Here is a 21398-nt window from a genome sequence, read left to right on the forward strand (position 1 = left end):
ACACAAGACGAAGACTTTAGGGACAAAGGCCTTCGAGACAAACAGAGTGGAGAAGCTTTGTTGTCGTTCACCTTCCAGTTATATGTGCTCATCTACAATGCCACAGAGATTTAAGATGACATTTGGCTGAAAATTATACCACAGCTTGCCAAAGCCCAATGTTTAGGGACAGCTATAATCTTAGTTTATTGGTATTTAGGTCTCATTAGGGAAGATTTGATCCTGCAAATAAATAGCCAGTGGCTCAATGTCTCGGGTGTGGTTGTATTCAATTTGATAGTTTAGTCCAGTGGCTCCTAAACTAGGGGTCAGAGCGCTTCAAAGGATCACAAGATATATCTGAGGGACCATGCACTACTTAAAAAAGAAGTTTAGAGTGTATGTATTTACTTCTCATCCACTTAGTGAATGAATTTGAAAGTAAGGGATCAGAATGAGGCTGTGAGTTGGCCAAGCATCACAAACTGCATCAAGAGTTTGAGATAAACAGTGTTGACAATGGATGTGTGACTCACGACATCTTGGGGTGTATTGCTCCAGTCCTCTCGCAGTCATAGATGATGAAGCTCCCAGATACGACAGATGTGCCATTCACTTTTATCGCCACAGAAACAGTCAAATGATCTGCAACAAACAAAGGCATGTAAACAAAGCTGCATGTGTCAAGCAGTCGAGTCGGTATCGCCTTCATAACACAAAGTAGATCGCGAGATTTGGCTGCGTTTTGAAAGACAAAAGGGGAAATTACATTTGTTTCAATAACGCTCAACATCTTATATAATAAAAGAATCACATGCAGTAACTGTAATAGTATTGGGTGGAAAAATAGGACCGGCAATACTGAAAATGCATGCTTGTTTGCAGTCTCACCTGTGCCCGGCAGGATCGGTTGGTAGTTTTCTCGAGGGAGAAGGGGACAAGTCTGGATCTGAGCGGAGCCGGAGTCCAGGTGCACCGTGGCATCTGTCGAAACACCCGGCCCATATTCACACTCCACCTGGGAGCCGACCAGATCCGGAACGCTCCCATTTATCAGGATGCCGACATCCTACGTTGGGAAAAGTTATGATAGGAGCATAAATATAAATATAAATATAAATAACTGCTGATCTTTTATCTCAATGGAAATTAATCACAAATTCAGTTCCCTATGCCCACACGTGTATTTAAATCCAGTGCATGTACAGTTGGTCTTCAGTGGAGGGGAAATTGTGCTGGCGTTACCTAAAGTTTGTTCAGGAGTTCGGGCAGAGAAATAGAAAAAGCTAACGTGTAATGAAGAAACAGATGGCACAGTGCTACATTCACATCTAAATGTGGCTATGTGATGAAGTATGACAGACGCATAATGAGAAACATAACACCACACTGACATGACTGAATTTCGGCTTAAATTATTTCAATGTGAGAAAAAAAAAAAAGCGGATGGAGTTAGGAGAGAGAGGTGTTGGGTGGCAAAGAGGAAAAAAAAAAGATGACATATTCTGGAGCTCAGCAGATACAAGCCGAGGCGGCCGGTAACGTGTGCTAACAAGTCCTAAAAAACCTGCTCCATTGTTCGGTGGAATTGATCATTTCCTGGCCAAAGCCCTGACTTCCTGCCTGCTGCTTCCTGTTTGGGAAGACAACCTTGAGCAGAGCTTCCTGCGACTCTAGAGGATGCCTGTGGATCGGGCAGCTGCTGGATTTATTACAGAGCAGCCACAATGACCTACATAACAAGCAACTATCCGCAATTAATGAACCAATTAATGACCTGTCGTCTCTCAGCCTCGTCTCATCATGAGCTGTAATTAAAGGTCAAATATATTCCAAGTGTCAGACTTCACTGAGCTGTGATTATGCTTCTGTTACACAATTCACTGACTGGAAGAAATTATCCAAAACAACACCTCATATGTTATTATCTGCTTTATGTGTGTCACACCAACCCTCATGGGTTTACAAGAACAACACAGTTGCAGTGGTCAAACTTTCCGTTACATTCAAAACTTTATTGGCTCAGTCTTAAACAAATAAACTGCCTTCTCTGCCAAGTTCACTTTCTGAAGCATAAACTCAAGCACAAAGTTTTTCACGATCAGCAAACCAGAAGAAATTTACATAAATAAGTACAAACAGGACGTTTTAGTAAAAAGTACATCCCTTACGTCCTGGTAGACAGAGCAGTAAAACAAGAAACAAACCTCGTTCTCAATTTCTCCAAGTTTACACCATGAATAAATTCTATTGTACTCTGGAGAGTTATTAAACCTGCCTGGATGCCTATAGGGATACGTTGTGATCTTTGTCTTTGATTTACATTGTACTTTACATAAGGTTCTAATCTACCCTGTAGCCATTCCTTCCAAAAAAACGTTATAGTCCAGAGTTAATGCTAGAGGTGGGAAAATTAATAGTTTTTCCGATGCATCGCGATGCATACGTGGACAACTCTGCATCGATGCATCGGTTCATGTTTTCCGCTACGTTCACTTTTTAGCAATGTCCCGCCGCTGCATAGTTATAACCACCGCTGCTTTAGGACCTGAACAGAACTGACATTTACTTAGTGTTTGTTGATTCGCTTTAGAGTTTATGACACACGTATTTAAACACATGTGCACCGTGCATATGTCGATAATCTGCTACACACAACATGAAACACGCACAGCCAGGACATTAGGGTTGAAGTGACTGGAAAGATCCAGATTCATGATTCAACACCATCAATTAATAGCTAAATACATGTGGTTATTAGTTTTTATGAGTGACAGCGACACACACACAAGCAGGCTGCAGACAGGAGAGAAGTACCACCCACAGATTATCACACAACGCAGAGTTGGTGCACAAGTTGCTAACGTCATCAAGTTTTTACAATCAACTCTAAATAGTTGCTTTGAATGTCAAATGTTACATTTTGTCACTAGTAAACTGCACATCTATCTTTCACAAGCACCTAACACCAGACTTTTTATGATCTTTAAAAAAATATTTATATGCCTGTCACAACTGATCATTTTTGTTATTATGCAAATATCGAAAAGAGGTGTCAGGTTATTGTTTGATTGCTGTAGACAGAAAAATACAACACGTTGTTTACAGCATCTATGTTTTTTCCACATTCTGACTTCAAAGCACATGAACACACTGAAGTTGGAACGACTTCACAACTCAATGAAATGGGACCTTTCGAGGAGCCAGTGAATGCACAGTAACTTTCACTTGACAGTTTCTCTGCATTGAAAACTCACACTGTAAAAGGTGAAGGTGAAGCAGATGAAAGTGGTTGCTCATCACACTTTTGTATTAATGCCACAGAGACTCACATTAGGGTGGCTGTGGCAATTCATGTTCCTGATCATATGAATAATAATATTATGAATTATAATAATAATAATAATAATAATGCATTAATATTAACATATTATTACAGTTTATAGTTACTATATACAAATCTTTATTAGAGTGTACTTTTGCAATTTGAAATTGAAGTAATGACTGTACTTTAACATTTTGTATAAACAGGAAAAGTCAACCCTCAGCTTTTGCAAATTTCATTTTGAAAACACAGAAAATGTTTGTACCTAAGTTTAATTTTCATCAACACACTCTCCTGAAACAGCCTCAACACTCTGAAGAATCTAGTTAAAAATGTCTTTGATGATAGAACTAGAGTGTATTTTACAGTCCAGGAAAGTAGACCATAAACACACCACCACAAGCATGTACTGTACGTATTGCCTCCATCTATTTTTTTTCATCAGCCAGTGTCTGAGTCAGTCAGCCACTGGGGACTGAAACGTCCCCAGAAGAAACTGCAGAGTGAGCACTTCTCACTTTCATGCTGCTCTCCCGGGGTAAAATCATCAGTCGTCCTGTCCGCTCGGTGAAGATGTCTGTAGCGGCTACAGGCAGCTGCAGACCCCCAGACCCAGTGTGGGACTGACAGAGTGACTTAATACAATACAGTCTCTGGCTTTTCTTTGAAACCTAGTGTGGGCAAAATAATGTTGATGCACGTTTCTGATTTGTTGGTACCGCTCATTATCTCGGGAGTATACTGTAAGTATTCAATCAACTTTACCAAAAAGCTAGAACATACTATTCAGGAGAGGGGTAGGGTAGTGGAGGCAGCTGCAACAGCACACAGTATTGGCATGACTTTATCAGCAGGGTAATAATAATAATAGGGTGTATAATAATAGTAGTGGTGGTGGTGGTCATGAGACATCCTGTTTCTTCATCTTTAAATACAGTACACTGCCCCCACTGATCACAGCAGCAGTCATGTGTATTTGAGGGTGTGATATGAAGGAACCTGAAAATACCTTGATATCTGCAGAGATGCTGATCTCCGGAGGTGTCAGGGTCATGGAAGGACACTGCTGAGGGCCCTCACCCATGCTGATCCAAGTGCGCGCCAACAGCCCTTGAGCACACTCCTTCTGGATGGTACATCTGGACAGAGAGTAACAGAGGGAAAGTTTAAATGTCATGTCTGGGTATATTTTATCAGATCATATCAAAGCTATCTTGGATGAGATTAGATTACAGCACAAAGACACGTTTGGTAGGATTTCTTCACAATCTCTGCAATATGAAATCTCTTGTCTGTATGTGAAACACATTCATCAAGAACTGTTGGTCTTGTTCATATCCTACTTGGCATGTGTACTGTTAGGGTCCCAAGGAAATGCAGTGTCAAATTTGGAGCAATATCGATATGCTACATTTAATATAATATTATTGAAATTAACAGGCGACCAGGGCTCTGGTGGTGGCTGCAACTCAGCAACATAAGTGACATTGTCAATCATGACAACAGTTTAATCACAACCATGGCAAAGACAACCGATTCTCCAGTTTGGGGTCTGAGAACTGAGTCAAGCTTCACCAAGCTTTGAATAAACAGGTCGGTCTTTTCTTTCTACGGCTCAGTTACTGCATGTCACTTTTACAGTTTCAGAAAGCTCCAACCAGCACAGGCACAGCACTATGTCATGGTAAGACAACAGATGTTAATGACCATTTGCACATTTCCTAGTTAACATGCAAAGAAAACTTGGGTAAGGCTGAAAAGTGGGCATCCATCAGCATGACTTTGCCACATCAGATTACTAACTATATCTTAAGTCCTTGTAATAGCTGAAGCTGGTAATCAAGACCCAATCAGCCACTGGACTTCCATGCTGGTGTGGGAACGCAGAGTTTGAAGGTCAACATTTTATCCTTCGTGAGGAGGTTCGCACGTTTGTGTTTTCTTTTCATTTTAGGACTTGACAAATTCTCACCGTTGGGTTTCATGGTCTGCTTCCCACAGATTTATGAGGTACTCTGGTCTCCTAATGTCACACTCAGACCTCGGCTGTCAGTTTGTCTGGCTCAACACAAGAGACTACTTGACTCTAGGTCACACGCATTGCTATGGCAACCCCATCCCGCGGGCGCTAAGATCAGGGGCCTGTTACTAAGAGTTGAATAAAACAAACTTCTTTTAGGTGTGTGGACCTATTGTGTCTCCATGAATGCGTGTTTGTATGTGTCGACATGCATAAAGCATACAGTGTGTGTGTGCGTGTGCCTTTCTGTGAGTATAATGAATGTGTAGGACAGCAGAACAGTAAAAGGTCATTCAACAAGCAAGGTGGATTCACATTCTGACGTCTGCTTCGCTGATGAACTCCGCCGGCTGTTGGCACAGACCTCTGGTCGTCTGCAGCGCGCACTGGAAGGACAAAGTGACCTCAGAGGGAGGACAAAACCAAAGAGGCCTCACTTACCAGCATCCTAACATGCCACATAATGAGTTTGGCACATCCCACTTCCCCTCCACACTGTCGCAGTTGTTTTAAAATAAAGCATGTGTCTGTCCGCCTGCGTGCCTGCATGTGTTAGTGTTTGTGTCCGAAGTGAGTGAACGTCCAGATTCTCTGTCCCGTCGGCACAGAAGGACTGAGAGGGGCCGTGAGGTCAGCTGCTGAGCTAAAAATAGAACTGCGGGGCTGCGCAGGCCACACAAAAAATCCCCTCGACACAAACAAACTCATAAACTCTGAACACATTCTCGGCAAACTCAACGGTCACACAACAGTGGGTCCAAGGATAAACAGTCTAACGCGCTGAAATTATACTATTCGTGAAGGTATTGATTCGATTTTCATCCTGAAAGATGTTTCGAGTGTAGCTGGGTGTTTCATGAAATTGTTTTGATGCTGCTGTCAGTATGATGCATGGGTTTCAGTGCAGTTTCCAAAATGATCCTGTATTTTTTTTTTTTAAACCATTGGTTGGTCCGACACGAGACGGAAAAGTCACAACTTTTAGATGGATTGGCACCAAAGTTTATAAAGACTTTCGAGGTCCACAGAGGACAAACCCTCGTCATTTTGGTAAACTCTCACACAACATTAACATCATATCAACTCGTACAACTTTTTGTTGATGACCCATGGGCCATGACACTTTGTGCTGTGTAGCTAATGTTAGCATGCTAATGGCCACTCAACCATGATGAACAGAACGCTCCAAAGTAGTATGTAAGTAGTAAAGGATATCATAATGTCTGACTCACCATGGAGCTAGAACGAGACACTTTCTGAATCACAGTTTGAAAAACCAACGATGAACCAACTTTCTCTGGAACATTCGGCCATTTTATTTGCCATAGCTCAAACTTAATTCACCAAACACCTTCTTCTGCTGCGACTTTACAAGTGTGGTGGATGTACCGCCACAGCGCCACCTACTGTACCGGAGAATAATATAGTATTGTAGGGCTGCTGAGATCAGATTTAAAGTTGCTTGAACTTCCCTTAAAAAGACCCAAAACTTAAACCTACACACATACGGTGCACTTTAAATTCACTACATTATGTCACCCTCTTAATCAATCATGCATTTGTATGAGTGGCAGTGTTGTAATATGTTTAACTTCCTTATTTAACTTCCACTCCAGGACCAGTAAGAGAGCAGGCAAGATCATTGCTGATCCTTCCCATCCCGGCCACCACCTATTCCAGAGACTCCCATCCGGAAAAAGGTTCCGGGCCATCAAGACCAAAACCTCGCGCCACCTGAACAGTTTTTTCCCCATGACAGTGGGGCTCACAAACAAGCCCCCTGCATCACACTGACTCTGCCCCCGCACATAATTTATAACTTATATATTATTGGCACTATCCCGGAACCAATCACTGCACCTTAGCACCGCACGTGCCCATAACATAACTTATTGTTTTTTCTGTATATAGTGTTGTTTTATGTCCGATTGTTGTTTTTATGTCCAAATGCACCAACCACACCAAGGCAATTTCCTGTATGTGTAAATATACTTGGCAATAAAAAGAATTCTGATTCTGATTTCCTCTCCTGCTGTTTTGAGCAGTTGGAGGGAACAGGGTGGTGTCGTTGTTTGTGATGTCCTGTACTACTAAATACTAAAAAGTATTGGGTGAAAAAAATTCACATTATAAGGATTTTTCAGTCCCCTTAACATGCCTGATTTTTTTAGTTTCATTTTAATCTGTTGAGCATACTCTTGCTATCTAACAGAGGTGTGAAAAAACACAACCTCCCTGAAGTAGGTAACATTATAGCAAAGTCCTGTAGACCTGAACACATTGTGGTGAACTTTGCAAAAGTAAAATCATTAGAAATCGACAAAATCACAACCTGAATTTCCACAAATCAAACCAAAGCACAAGCCTTACAAAGCTTTTGATGCTCATGTTCATGCTTCAATAAACCAGCTCTATCTTTGAGATCAAACATGTGTACGTGTTTGCAGGAACATTTGGATTTCATTTTGAAATCGTGGAGCAAAAACCCAACCTCCTCCCTGGCTCCAAGGTGTCTTTCTTGTTTTCCATGTTGAAGAATATATATTTAGATTATCCAGTAAACTCCAGATTTTATCTTTAATTGCTGAAAACCTAACAAATGCAACTTGGTATAAACTGAAGCAGGCATCCAGGAAGCTTCCTCTGACGACGGCAAAAGAAAAAGACATGCAGTCTCAGACGAACATCAACAGCAAACAACTGGCCAGTAAATGCACCCAGTCTATTTGTTCTTAATGTGCCACATTAGGATCAAGCAAAGCAGTGGACTCATACATTCACTTAATTCTTTTTTTACACAAATACACTCTTCACCTGCGACTCAGTGGCACAATGACTTTAAAAGCTTTTTCAGCAGCTCCTTGAACTAAACAGAGTTAATATATGCAGATAAAATATGACCCGAGAAAACTCATCACCTCCTAAGTGTCTGTACGTCAGATAAGGTGCGAAGCCGGCAAGACTGTTAACACCAGGAGAACATATGAGCTCCGAACCACACGTGCAGACACACACACACACACAAACACACACAGACTACACAGACACACACAAAGTCACTGTGAGAAAAGCACATGCGGCTCGGCATGATAATTTGTGAATAGCAAAAGCTGCACATGATGCATAATTTGATTCAAATAAAGATAAAATAAAGTGCTTTCTTGTGACATGTGCCAGATTAAACCAGCTCCAGCACGAAGAGTGATCAAGGAATCAGTTTTATCTCTGGCAGAGGATGTAGCTCTCTCGTTTTTCAGACAACAATGCAGACTCCACAAAGCGACCAGACATGTTTTCATGTCTCACTCTAAATGCAGACATGCTGAGAAACGTCAGAGCCATGCATAAAATCGAGCAGACACCCACAGAGACAGTAGTGGCTTCACAGATTTGCAGATAGTTCTCTAGTGGTCCTTTTCCCCTCCCTCTTCTCGGTTGTATCATGCAGAGGGGTGAGGGAGGAGACCATCCACCCCCACACATCGACCTCCCTGATCCCCCCCTGGGCTCTGAGGCCACAGCGCCAGCCCAGCGGCCAACATGACTGGCCAAACAGTGCATCAAACACACAAATACACACCCATGACATCAGCTCCCTGGCCTTCAGGAGCCAGATAACGCCGCACACACTCTGACTTACACACTTTGACATTTCCTTGTCAAAAGAGCCAGTGTGCACTCGCCCTCCCACTGCCATCATCACAATCAACGCTCCTTTGTAGAGGGATAGAGAGGAGGACAAGGGCACTAGGGGAAGAGGATTCGAGGAGCAGGGAGGCAGAGAGGGAGGTTGAGAAAGGGATAACTAAATTCAGAAAGCTTCTGGAATATACAAGTGCATGGCAGGGGAGAGAAGAAGGAGCCGAAGACAGAGAGGGAATCACGAGGGTACAGAAAACGCAGTGAAGCGAGAAAGGGACTGGGGTAAAGAAACGACAGAAAGATAAAAAAGGAGAACGAGACAGTGACACAGTCTGACCACACACACTCACACCAACACATACACACAAACGTAGACACACAAACACACAACTCTCATCAGTTCCACTCTTCCAGCTCTGAATGGCCGCTGGCAATGCCAGAGCCTCCAGAGCTGCAGCACAACTCATCACAAAATTCACTATCTTGTCTGATCTGCTTTAATCACCAAGCAACCGACCATCTCTCTCTCTCTCTCACACACACACACACACACGCGCACGCAGACAAACAACACACAAACAAACAGCTCATCACCACACATATTCTCCCTGAAAGCCAGTGAACACGGAGCAGCAGAGCCAGTCCTGACAGAGCCACATTAATCACAGCACGCTCTCGCCTGCTCGCTGTTACACTTCAGCCAAGTCACTACTCGCCGGGCGCTCCCAGCCTGTCACTCCCTCCCGAAACTACTAAAGGGCCGAGAGACTGCTCCAAAACAATGATGTGACTCCCCCAGTCTGAGGCCTAATGAAAAGCAAATCAGTTCAGCTCAGTCCAAGAGCAGCCTTCCAAACCCCAAAATACACCCTGATGCTGCCAAGAATCATTCAGCCAGGCAGCAGTTTTGAAATCGAGAATGAGGATGATGAAAACCAGCAAACGAGCCTCTGTGGTTTCACCGACTCAAACACTAAAAGCATCATAACGACAAGCTCGAATCCTGTTATTCTGCCATCGGTCGGATCTTTTATTGCTACAAAACGAGCAATAACTTAAGTCAATCATTCATATATAAATGGCCCCAGCTGCTCAAATCTAGGCAATGAAGACAGCAAACATGTTCGCATTTCCCCTGCAGATTACGTCAAAAAGCATGTGGCATGTGTGTGATGCACAAACGTATGATCGTTTGATTGAATTATGTTTTACTGGCAGCAGAAGAGAGGAGGAGAGGGACAGAGAACACGTCCGAGGAAGACGGCTAATTGGATATATGGAGATAGGGAGACAAAAACGGTGTGTGTGTGTGTGTGTGTGTGTGTGTGTGTGTGTGTGTGTGTGTGTGTGTGTGTGTGTGTGTGTGTGTGTGTGTGTGTGTGTGTGTGTGTGTGTGTGTGTGTGTGTGTTTGTGTGTTGTGTTTTTACCTGTTCTCCAAAGTACACCAACCACAGTGGGCGTCACTTGCTCCCAAACAGCCGCTGCAGCTCTTCCACTGGTCACAATCAGCCACTCTCACCCTCAGCATCTGCTCACCACAGCACACAGATAGAATGCAAACAGTTTAAAACTCAACATCACATCAAACCATGAGCTCAGAACATTCATCAAGTTTTTACATTCTTTCTTTTAAAACTGGTTGCAGCTTCTCAAATGCACAGACCTTGAGTCTTATATCTGTCAATATAAATTGAATATTTGAGGTTTTGGACTATTGATTGGAAAAAACAAGGAAATTAAAGATGTCATCCTCAGCTTTGGGAAAACATAATCATCCTTTTCTGACATTAGTTCTGATCCTACACACGTCTGAGAATGACCCATTAAATGTTTATAACCAAAACCAGTATAACACGCTCTAATGCAGTTGTAAGCCTGTACCATAACATTTTAAGTATTTGTAAATGAATGAAAAATGAAAACCACTCCTTATATGATATTTCACACTGTGAGTCATTATCTGTTTATACACCAGCCTCCACTATACATATAAACACACATATATATATATATATATACAATACTTTAAAGTGCGTTATAAACCAGTTGGGTCTATTCAATATTTATAACCTGCTAAAAATAGGTGATGTTAGTGGTGGGGGCGTAACAATATATTATTTAACACATACAGTTTCAGTCCTGGCTGATTTGGTGACACACTTGGTATCTGCAAGTGCACTTTAATACTACGTGTCCCAGAAATCTGTAGGCAGCTTCTGGGGTATATGAAACTTCCGGTTCATTCACAATTCTGCCTCACTCTCCCCGCCTTGAGTAATCAGCTGATTCTTGGGTGTTTTTGGTCGTCCAATCAGAATTTGCCATGATCTTAATCCGCCAATCGTGTGGTTGATGTCAAAGCTTAGATCTGTTCTCCTCTCTGTTTCTGTCGCTGTCGCTTCTCATCTTGTGCATGCCATTAAGTTTATTTAATTTTAAAGCTGGAGTTTCTCCTGATGGAAGTGTTTATAGTGCAGCCATCAAACTCAAATTGTACGTAAACATAGGCAGGCAGATTGAACTGATAAAGAAATTTAACTAAGAGAAAATTATTATTATTATTAAAGGCGACTGCTGAAAAACGTTTACCACAAACGGTATCAAAAATGTGTTTTGATTTAATGCAAATGTTGCAGATTATAACTTTACTGTTAAGTGTTAAGCATAATAGCAGTGTGTGTTGCAACACGGCACGCTATGGATCCTGGTGTTTGCCACGTCAGTGTCTGAAAAGAGCTTTATCTTATCAGTGAGCACAACAGACCATCAGTTCTCGGCTTCGCTACAATCAACTAACAATCAGGTGCAGCCACATCCTGTCAGGAGCATGACTGCTATAAACATGTTGGTTAAGAACAACAGCACTGAAAGTCTGTGTTCAGCTAAATGGAATAGGAATGTGAAATGAGGTGTGATCACTCCTTTATGCTGACATGAATAAATCAAAGGTGGGTAGAACCAGCAGCTCGAGACTGGAGCCTGGTCTTCAGCCACATTCTTACATGGTGAGAGGTCATGAGATATAGAAAGTTCCTGTCGTTGGGGTCGAAGGTCATGATGTGATGGACGGCTTCGCTGGCCGGCAGCTTCAGCGTCCACTGATTGGCCAAGGTCATGTTCGCCAGGAGTGTCAGCTGTGGAACAAAGACATCAGAGCAGAGGTTGGAGTTGCAGAATTGGAAGCAGATGCAAAACAAATACGTTCTAAGGAAAAATCTGTACAAGGAAAAGTCAACTGAGCCGCTTGCTTCACACTCGCACGGAAGAATTTGCCAAATAATGAGACTTGCTCAATGTAGCACAGTCGTATTTGTGTGTTAGGTCACAGCAGATTCACGGGGCAGATGTCTCGCTTAGCAACACGATCAGATATTCAATTCACTTCCTCCACCTTGGTGTGGCAGGGGATTCACGCCAGCAACTGTCACGTCGTAATCACTCCTTGAAAAGTTCGAGACGACTGCTGTGAACAACTGATGTGTTATGAGATAAATATAATCTCTCATACTGAAGCTCCTCTGAACCTGACTGAGACACAAAAGACGGGAGTAAAACTCATTACCTCCACCGTTTTTTTAGTTTTTGAGCAAGATTACACGAAAAAGCTAGACGGGTTTCCATGAAACTTGGTGGAAGGATGCATTGTGTGTCAGGGAAGGGCCCATTCAATTTTGGTGGTGATCGGGATCAGGAGTTGGATTTTTCAACATTTTCACCATTATCCCAGAAGATAATTCACGGTTCTTGATGAAGAATAGCCGTCAGATTTAGTGTATTATTTGAGTGCATTATAAACTTTAAATTCAAAGTATTTTTTGTACTTGCTCAACCTTAAATTTATTTTTGTAGGTCCTTTGTTCAAGCGATGTGCCTAATCTAGTTGTCCCCCACACTGGCCTCCCACAGCTCAAGATAATAAAATGGGTGGCATGTTGTCACGTATGCACAAACACACTCACACACATACACACGCACAAAGCTGCATAGATAAACAAACAGTATTGAGTGAGACTTCCTGTCACGCAGACAGTGAAAGCTCTTATTTCTGCGATTTGTCGGGTCACTCTTCAGCAGAGACATCCTGCAGGAACTGGCAAACTGACCAGCATCTGGCGACAAGCACAGGCTGTGTGACTTCTCCATCCGCTGAACACACAAACACACTGCCACACACACACACACACACACACACACACACACACACACACACACACACACACACACACACACACACACACACACACACACAGAGGGGACAAAACTATCACCACCCACTGAGACGTGCTGGTTACTGTTAAACCAGAGCAGACATAAGCTTAGTAAACCATTGGCTTGTGTTGAGAGGCATTATCTCAGCTTCCAAATAGCGCTGTCCTTTTTGTCTAACACCACCCACCCGTCCCCACACACACACACACACACACACACACTCTTCTCCTCCCTTGGAGATAGCAAGCAGCTGTGCTATGTCTTCACCCCTCACCCCGGCGACTGCAAACACATAAGCAGAGTGTCACAGTGAGGAGCGAGTAAACAGCAGCCCACACACCTGGACGGGAGCTGAATAGGAGCAGGAGAAGAGGAGAGAAGTGGCGCGGTCGGTCACCAGGTCAACCAATGAAACACCTGCTGCACTGGCAGGTCACTCTGACTTTATTCCCTGTCTATCTGCCTGCAGATGAAAGCCCCTATTCAACCGAGGAGTGCTCAGCTGCTGTGCGCTCATTCTCCACGCGCGCGTGTGTGTGAGTGTGATTGAGTGTGTACCTGTGTGTTAAGGAGAGATAATAAAGACAGATGGAGGTGGGGCAGGAGGGAGAGAACAAGAGAGATAAAGAGATGAAGTGTGTTTGTTTGCGATGTGAATTAAAGGGTCTTTTCTCTTCTATTTGAGGCTGAGTATAGGCGAGCAGACAAGGAAGCGATGAACCGAGGAGCGGAGGGGGGGCTGTCTGAGGGAGTCAAATTGGACAAGAGCGAGCGAGATAAAGGCAGACGCTGCGAGAGGCAGAAAATGGAAGTTAGCTATAATGGGGAGGGGGAGACTTCATTAAAAAATGCATGTAATTACAAATTACTTCACTGAGGGCCCTCTGAAAGACAGTAAAAGAGGCCTAACTTAATCTCAACCACTGTTCCCCCGTGTTTAGTCTGAGCCAAAGTCACAGTCAGAATCACATTACACACACTAACAGCACCATTAACCTCTGTAACAGCTCTATCCTCGGGGCATGCACACCCACACACACACACACACACACACACACACACACACACACACACACACACACACACACACACACACACACACACACACACACACACACACACACAACCACACACACAGATACATACATACACGCAGAAACAAAGAAAGGCACATAAAGTTAAAAAGCACAGTTCATGTTGTTGCCCAAGGTCATAGAAATACCATGCTCCCTATATAACAAGGCTGCAACACATGCAGCGAGAACACACATATAGCCCATAATCACAGGGTCTGCATTCATCTGCGTAAACACGTGAAATCACTGAGCCACTTGCACTGGCCCACAGACAAAGTCACGCACCTAAAAGCACAGTGAGACCTGCAATCAAGGGAACAGACGCACACAAACACATTGTGGCTCACAACATCCCGACCCGTGTTGTGCGTTGAGTATAAACCATTATAAACAATTACTGTAGCGCTCAGCTGGGGCTAAAGCAGGACCTTCATCAGGGGCAGGAAAACAAGGAGCTCTTTCAGCAGCATGAAGCAAAAACACCCTGTAGCAGAATGGTTTTAATGTCGTTAAAGGGACCAGGCAACACAATAGGGCCAGAAAGCTTTCGGAGTTTATGTTGTTCCCGCAGACAGCTGAGAAGAAGCTCGTGGCGCTCGCAGGCAGGCCGCTGCCTACCAAGCCCAGTCGGGGGTGACTAGGAATGTGGCTGAGAAAAAAGAATTAAGGAATGCTGTTAATTAGACCGGGAAGGTTTTCACAAGACGGACCAACTGCAGATGTTTGAGGTAGCAGACCAACACAGGGACCGGCTCATACGGATCTCGTTAAACAGCTTCCTGGTGATTCCTCAAACAATAACCAAATCCGAGGAACGTTGGACCGCATGATTATAGATGGCTCACTGATGGGTCATGGATGAACGGTGCCAGGGGGTTGGGTGATGACGCTGATGAGAGCCAATCCGAGGAAAGCAGACGCTCCCGCTTGTCCTGCCGGGGCTCTGAGTGTTTCATCGCACACCTGAGTTTGGTTTATTGAAAGTCTCAGCAGCCACATCAGAGCGGCACAACGTAACCGTTACTGTTATAGCTTTTTCCATGCTGCAGGGCTCGATCACATTAACAATATTAACTCTGTTCTGCAGTGACCCATTATGTATGTGTGTGCGTACGTGTGTGTAGACATGTGTCTCACCTTACGAAGTCGTCCATTACCGGTTCCCAGAAAAACCACCGTGTGGTCGTGTACATTGTCCACCGAGACTGAGCTAAGGCCTGGGTATTCATACAGAGGAATGGACCTCAGGGGCCTCCGTAGGGCCAGCGGGTGCTGCAGGTGGGCCGCGCCGCAGTCCAGCTGCTCGGGCTGCAACTGTAACATGAACAGAAAGAGAGAGAGAGAGAGAGAGAGACAGATAGAGAGAGAGAGAGAGAGAGAGAGAGAGAGAGAGAGAGAGAGAGAGAGAGAGAGAGAGAGAGAGAGAGATCAGTCCTTTTCAGCTTTCATAGAGAAGCACGCCATGAAGATTAGAAAACAGGCGAGAACAAAGCACAAAAAGAGCGCTGTGTGATGAAAGTGAAGTGGAAAACAAGAACTGATAGCAGCTATCACAACGTGCTGCTCATTCTTCTAAATCACTTTTTAGACATCTCGGTGAATACTTGAAAAGGGCTTACAAGGGTGTTCAACACTCATAAGACTCTGCTTTTGTCAAATCCTCGGCAGGCAATGATAAAACATTAGTGCCACGCTTGGATGAGCACACGGATCTATTGGGAATTCTCGGAATATTTTAGAGCACACAGAGGCAAGCGGGAAAAAAAAGAAGAAGAATTAAGCACAGTGGATATTTGTAGAGTCGTTTCCCACGGGCCCTTCCGCTCGCGGCCTCGTCTCTCTTATCATAAATTGTGTCTGGCTTTCCCTCAGTGCTCGCCCTCTGACTGTGGAGTACAAAAAACATCACATTTCAGTGGTCACGGCGAGAAAAATGCTGAACCAAAGAAAGAGTAACTCGTTCTGTCCAGGGGTAAGTAGGGTGTATTGCAGTGAGAACCAGAGAAATCTACTCTAAACCACTTTGAACTGAGCATTTGTCTGCGGTAGGAAGGTCTGTGGGCCAACTGAGATAGTATTCAGTAAGCAGGTCACGGGAGGAGGCGGCCCCCGGGGCCACAGACAACAAGTGCCAGCCAGGAGGGCAACTTTGTGACCTGACAGCACAGTGGCACAGGACAGGCGCCTTTGACCTCAGCTCTGTCAGTCACAACCGGCACAATGAAAAGATGGAATTTCACTGCATTCCTATGAAACTGGGGCAAGCACCAAAGCGTTTATGTTTTCACCCCCCGACGGTTTGTTTATTAGTTGGTATGTTTGTTTGTGAGCAAGATTACTGAAAAACCACGGCACAGATTTTCCGAAAAAAACAGGAAATAACTCATAAAAGTTTGGTGTGGATCCAGATCCGGGGGCAGATCGAGGATTTTTTTTACACTTTCTGTAACATTGTGAGATAGGATGTTTATTTTTACATTTTCCAAGGGAATAATTCATTGATTTAAAAAAAATCAGACACATTAAGGGAACTGATACCCATGAGTGTGTGAAATTTGGTGCAGCTTGATTGAATTTAATGGGACCGTTGGGCCTTGGCGGTGGTATGCGCTCTACTGAGGGCCACCCTTGCCTTCATTATCTAACGCCAACCAGGGAAAACAGAGGGGACAAATACAGTGGAGAGTGCTAAATTGAAGGAGGGATGTTTTGTGCCACAGTGGTGCAGTGGTCACCTCACAGCCAGAAGGTTGGAATCCCATGTCTGCGTGGGTTCCCTCAGGGCAGCCTCCCACAGTCATGCAGATTTGGGGTTAGTTTAATTGGAGACGCTAAATTGAGACTTGTAATTGTGAATGGATGCTTGTCTCAGTGTGTTGGCCCTGTGATACACTGGTGACCTGTCCAGGATGTACCCCGCCTCTCGCCCAGTGTCAGCAGGGATGGGCTCCAGCTCCCCCCGGGACCATTAACCCTCTTTGGCTGTTTTAAAATGCTTTTGATTTCAGGATCAATATATTGAAGCCAAAAACAAACAAGACACATCAGAGGATTCGATCACACGCAGCACGACCGCAGACTCCAGAGGGTTAAAGGATAAGTGGTACAGATAATGGATGGAGGCTTTGTTGTGTATACGAGTGGAAAGCATGTAAAACAAAAGACAATATATGACAATGCTGCTATTTATTATCCAGTGTGCTAAATCTGAGGCTGAATTGTAGTTTGCAGCACAGACTCAATAGTAAAAAAAATTAAAAAAAAGATGTCTGAGGTTTAACTGAGAAAAAAAACATTGTAAACTATTGACCCCTTCTTTCTCTTCATATTTGATAAGAGGGGGAGCTGCTGGATGTGAGAGGAGTCTCACCCTTCCCACAACCTCTGATGTGGCTCTGGAGCATCCATTCCAACGAACATGACCTCTACTCGTGACATAAGAGATCCCCTCTCCAACTCATGAGCCTCGGGGGCTGCAGGGAGGACAACTGCTCGCTAGCACAAATGGAAAGTGTCGAACGGACACATGAGTGTGGTTTGCTTCTTTCATACAGCCTGAACAGCTGGAGAGAGCCACAGGTTTAATAAATCAGAGCCCGAAGCAGGTTTATTGGCTGAATAAGCACTGTGACTCTGGTTTGTTGAAGCAGAGCTCATAAAAGAGGCGACAAATAAACAAATCTCTTCTTTTTTTTTTTTTAAATCTCCAGGCTTTCAATGTTGGTGTATTTATATTTAACACACAAGTGACAATAAATCAAAGCATAAATGACATAATAAAGCTATAGGGTGAAGAATCTGATGGTCTATTGTTCCCCTGTTGTAATATATTCTGCTCCATCTAGATACTGATGATTGTTAATGGAAAACCTCAGTCAAGTGGAACTATCTCAGTTTATTAATTTATTCCTATTTTACTGTTAAATTGAAGCTGATAACACTCAATAACACAAAATCTTGGACTTCATATTTTATGTTTCTATATGTTGATAATAATTAAATACATCTGTGGTCCTTAAACTAACTTGATATTTAATATTTCTGTATGTTGACTTTAGTAAAATAGATCTATGCTCCTTATAGAAAATGTATATCTAATATTTCTCGAAGTTATGATCTACGCTCTTTATACAAACTTTACATTTAATATTTCTAGATGTTGACTTATAAAATAGATCATTGCTCCTTATACTAATTTCATATTTCTGTATGTTGACTAATATAAAAGATCTATCCTCCTTATACAAACTTCATATGATGACGACTATAAAACAGATTTATGGTCCTTGTACAAACTTCATACGTTGAGGAATATAAATCAGATTTATGGTCCTTACCAACAGGTTTCCCTTCTGGATACAGGCTGCCCCGGAGCCCTGGATGACGCTGTCCAGCACTTGAACGTCGCTGCTGGGAGAGTTGGAGCAGTTCCGTCGGCCCTTTCGGATCTCCTCCTCGATGTCTCCCAACTTGAAGGCGCACAGAGCAGACTTTCTGTCGGTCTGTCTGGAAAACACTCCGAACAGGTAGGGCTCTGCGTCCTGCGCGTCCTCGACGTGGATCTCCGCGGGGTACACGGACAGCAGCCGGTTGTAGATGTTCCCGTTATATCCACACTGCAGCGGCATCTGGATGTAGGACTCGGTCAGCTTCTTGCTCTCCGGCCCGGAGGACTTTCGGGAGTTGTCGGTGTCCAGACATATCCTGGCGAGGATGCTGTTGGGCTGGCTCTCCTTGTGGCCCAGCTTCGCGTCGTTATTAAAGGCGATGTAGGAGTAAGACTTCTGCATGAAGGCGTGCACGAAGTTCAGCTTGTTTTTGGTTTTAACCTCCTGCTTGATCTTGAACACGTTATCCTCCGAGGGGTTAATGTCATAGGTGAAAAGTCTGGATAGGTCCTTGATGTTCAGGGAGCGGATGGCGATCTCCGGGGTGTTTTCAAAGCGCAGGTCCTCCTTGCTGTGGTTCTTGGGGAAAAACTGGGTACCAGCCCCTGTGTACGTGGCCCCGACCAGCAGCCGGGTGTTTCCCCCGTGGCTCTTGAAGATGAGCCCCACCGTGGATGCGTTGGGGTGATTGGCAGCGATGTTGAGCATGCTGGGGAAAACGGTCTTCTCGCCCTGGGGTGGGAACTCCACCGCTATCTCGGAAATATTCTCCATTTTCCTGAGCTCACAGAAGCCCTGGTACACCGACCCACACACCACCACCACCCCTTGCTCTCGGTCCAGCTTCAGCAGCTTGTTGAAGTTGTCGGTGAGGGATTTGGGATGCTCGCACGGAGCCTGGGGGAGCTGTGGCGCATGGCACAACAGGTTGTCCTCCACCGGTCCGGTCCTCTTCTCCACCTCGACGCTCAGGCTGCCGTTCAGCTGGTAGACGCTGTTGACGGTGGCCAGGTAGACCCTCCTGGACACCGGGTCCACCACGAAGTTATTGGTGTGATTTGGAGTCGAGAACGCCTGTTGGATGTGCAGCGCGCTGGCACTCCGGTGCGTCTCCAGCGCCAGGACGCCGAGGAGCAGAACAGCTATCTCTATCGAAGGAGGCATTTTTCCTTCTGACCGGCTTCCGCGTGTTCTGTGCCGAGGGGTGCATTGAGCAAAGACAAAAATGTGTGTTTGTTCCTACTGCGACAATCCGAGAGGAAAGGCTGTTTCCTGCTCAACGCCTAAGCCCAGAATGACGCGATAAGCGAGTCGTGCTTCCTTTTTCAGGCTGCCTCCTCTGTCTGTCCCCCTCTGCCCACTGTGCAGCTCAGCAGCCTCTCTCCTGAGGCGCACTGAGCCACAATGCTGAGCCACTGACATATTTATGATCTTTGAACAATAGAATAACGAAGACAAATATAGTTTAAGCTGATTTGCTCGTAATTTACGCACAAGGTTATTCCTCCACAGAGGTGACTTAGACTTAAAGAAGTCGTGTTTTAGTAGTTTATTTTTTATTATGAATTGATTTAAAAGCATTAATCTAGTTTTTCTAAGTATATAAACTCTACTTTACTACAGATGTCATGGGTTTACTCGGATGAAGTGGGAACAGGCGCACCAACTTTGGGGAGTGGCACCTCCTCCTCTATTGTGCCAACCGTTATCAAAGAGATCTGTTGTGATCATTAGATACAACTCACTACATTTTTACTCCTGATTTTCCCTAAATGTAACTTTCCTAGTTTCTATTTTAAATCTGCTGTCATCAAACCACATGATCAAACAGTCATATCGACCATGTACCTACATTACCCGTAATTTACGCACGAACGTATTGCAGCTATAATGTGAACTCGTGGTTCCATGTGAGGTCGTAATGACCGCACTCTTTCCTTTCAAGACGGGCTCGGTTGATGCCTCTCCGCCCCTGCGTGGTCCCGCTCATCTCGGGGTTAATGGTTGGTCATGGTCCCAACCTCCTGCGCTCCCCAGTCCCCCGGCTCGCTCAGATTAGTTCTGCAGATCCGCAGGGTTCCGTCTTTTGGGCACACACGGCTCGGTAAGCAGCGTGAAAGTGCAACCAGATGGGCACATCAGCACAACTTTCCGGTTTTTGACATTCACATTCATCTCTCCAACACACACACGAGCCTTTCTCGCGAGCTGCACCTCATAAATATTCAAGCGCAACACATGCGCCCCCACTCAAAAATGCACGAATATGGCGAGCGTTTTTTCTTTTTTTTGTCTTTGGTTGGAGTGTGCGCGCATATGCTCACAACTCTGAATAGAAATTAGGAAAAGACCACGGACGTGTCAGACACTGAATAAATCAGTTTGCCAGCGATCCTCTGAATACATGCACTAATTAAAGTTGATGCTAAATCGTGCGCAATCGCCTGTGCCTATTTACTGTGCGCTCCTCTGGGGACGCGCTCACTTTCTCTTCTCCCACCCAGTCACTTGCAGCTTTCACTACGAGGCAGATAAGTGCGCGCCGTGTTTACCTTGGCGCACAGCCATGCGCATCAAATCTGGCAGCGCAGAAAAGGAGGAAAGCGCACTGATAAAGTGCAACATAATGACCCCCTCAACTGCACCGCACAACGACAGGCTCAATGGTGGGTGCGTGCGTGAGCCTCAGCAGTGCGGTGCCGTGAGGAGGGGGCGCGTGCACGAGGTCCTGCAGGGATAAGGCTCAGTGTGGGTCAGA

The 21398-nt window shown here is 44.5% G+C and overlaps 1 protein-coding gene across 1 annotated transcript in view; it reads right to left on the reverse strand.

Annotated features, from left to right (window-relative positions):
* The window catches only part of plxnd1 (plexin D1), a 64515-nt gene extending 44283 nt beyond the window's left edge, over positions 1–20232 (reverse strand). Inside the window, exons 1-7 of the mRNA XM_035160403.1 lie at positions 18590–20232; positions 15390–15566; positions 11970–12101; positions 10395–10495; positions 4314–4443; positions 871–1048; positions 516–624 (exon numbers count right to left, since the gene is read on the reverse strand). Of these exons, the coding sequence (XP_035016294.1) occupies positions 516–624; positions 871–1048; positions 4314–4443; positions 10395–10495; positions 11970–12101; positions 15390–15566; positions 18590–19804 (2042 nt within the window). The 5' untranslated portion in view covers positions 19805–20232. The remainder of the gene's footprint in view (positions 1–515; positions 625–870; positions 1049–4313; positions 4444–10394; positions 10496–11969; positions 12102–15389; positions 15567–18589) is intronic.
* Between the last annotated feature and the right edge of the window lie 1166 nt (positions 20233–21398).

Source organism: Hippoglossus stenolepis, chromosome 6 (assembly GCF_022539355.2).
Source record: "Hippoglossus stenolepis isolate QCI-W04-F060 chromosome 6, HSTE1.2, whole genome shotgun sequence".
Classification (NCBI taxonomy): Eukaryota; Metazoa; Chordata; class Actinopteri; order Pleuronectiformes; family Pleuronectidae; genus Hippoglossus; species Hippoglossus stenolepis.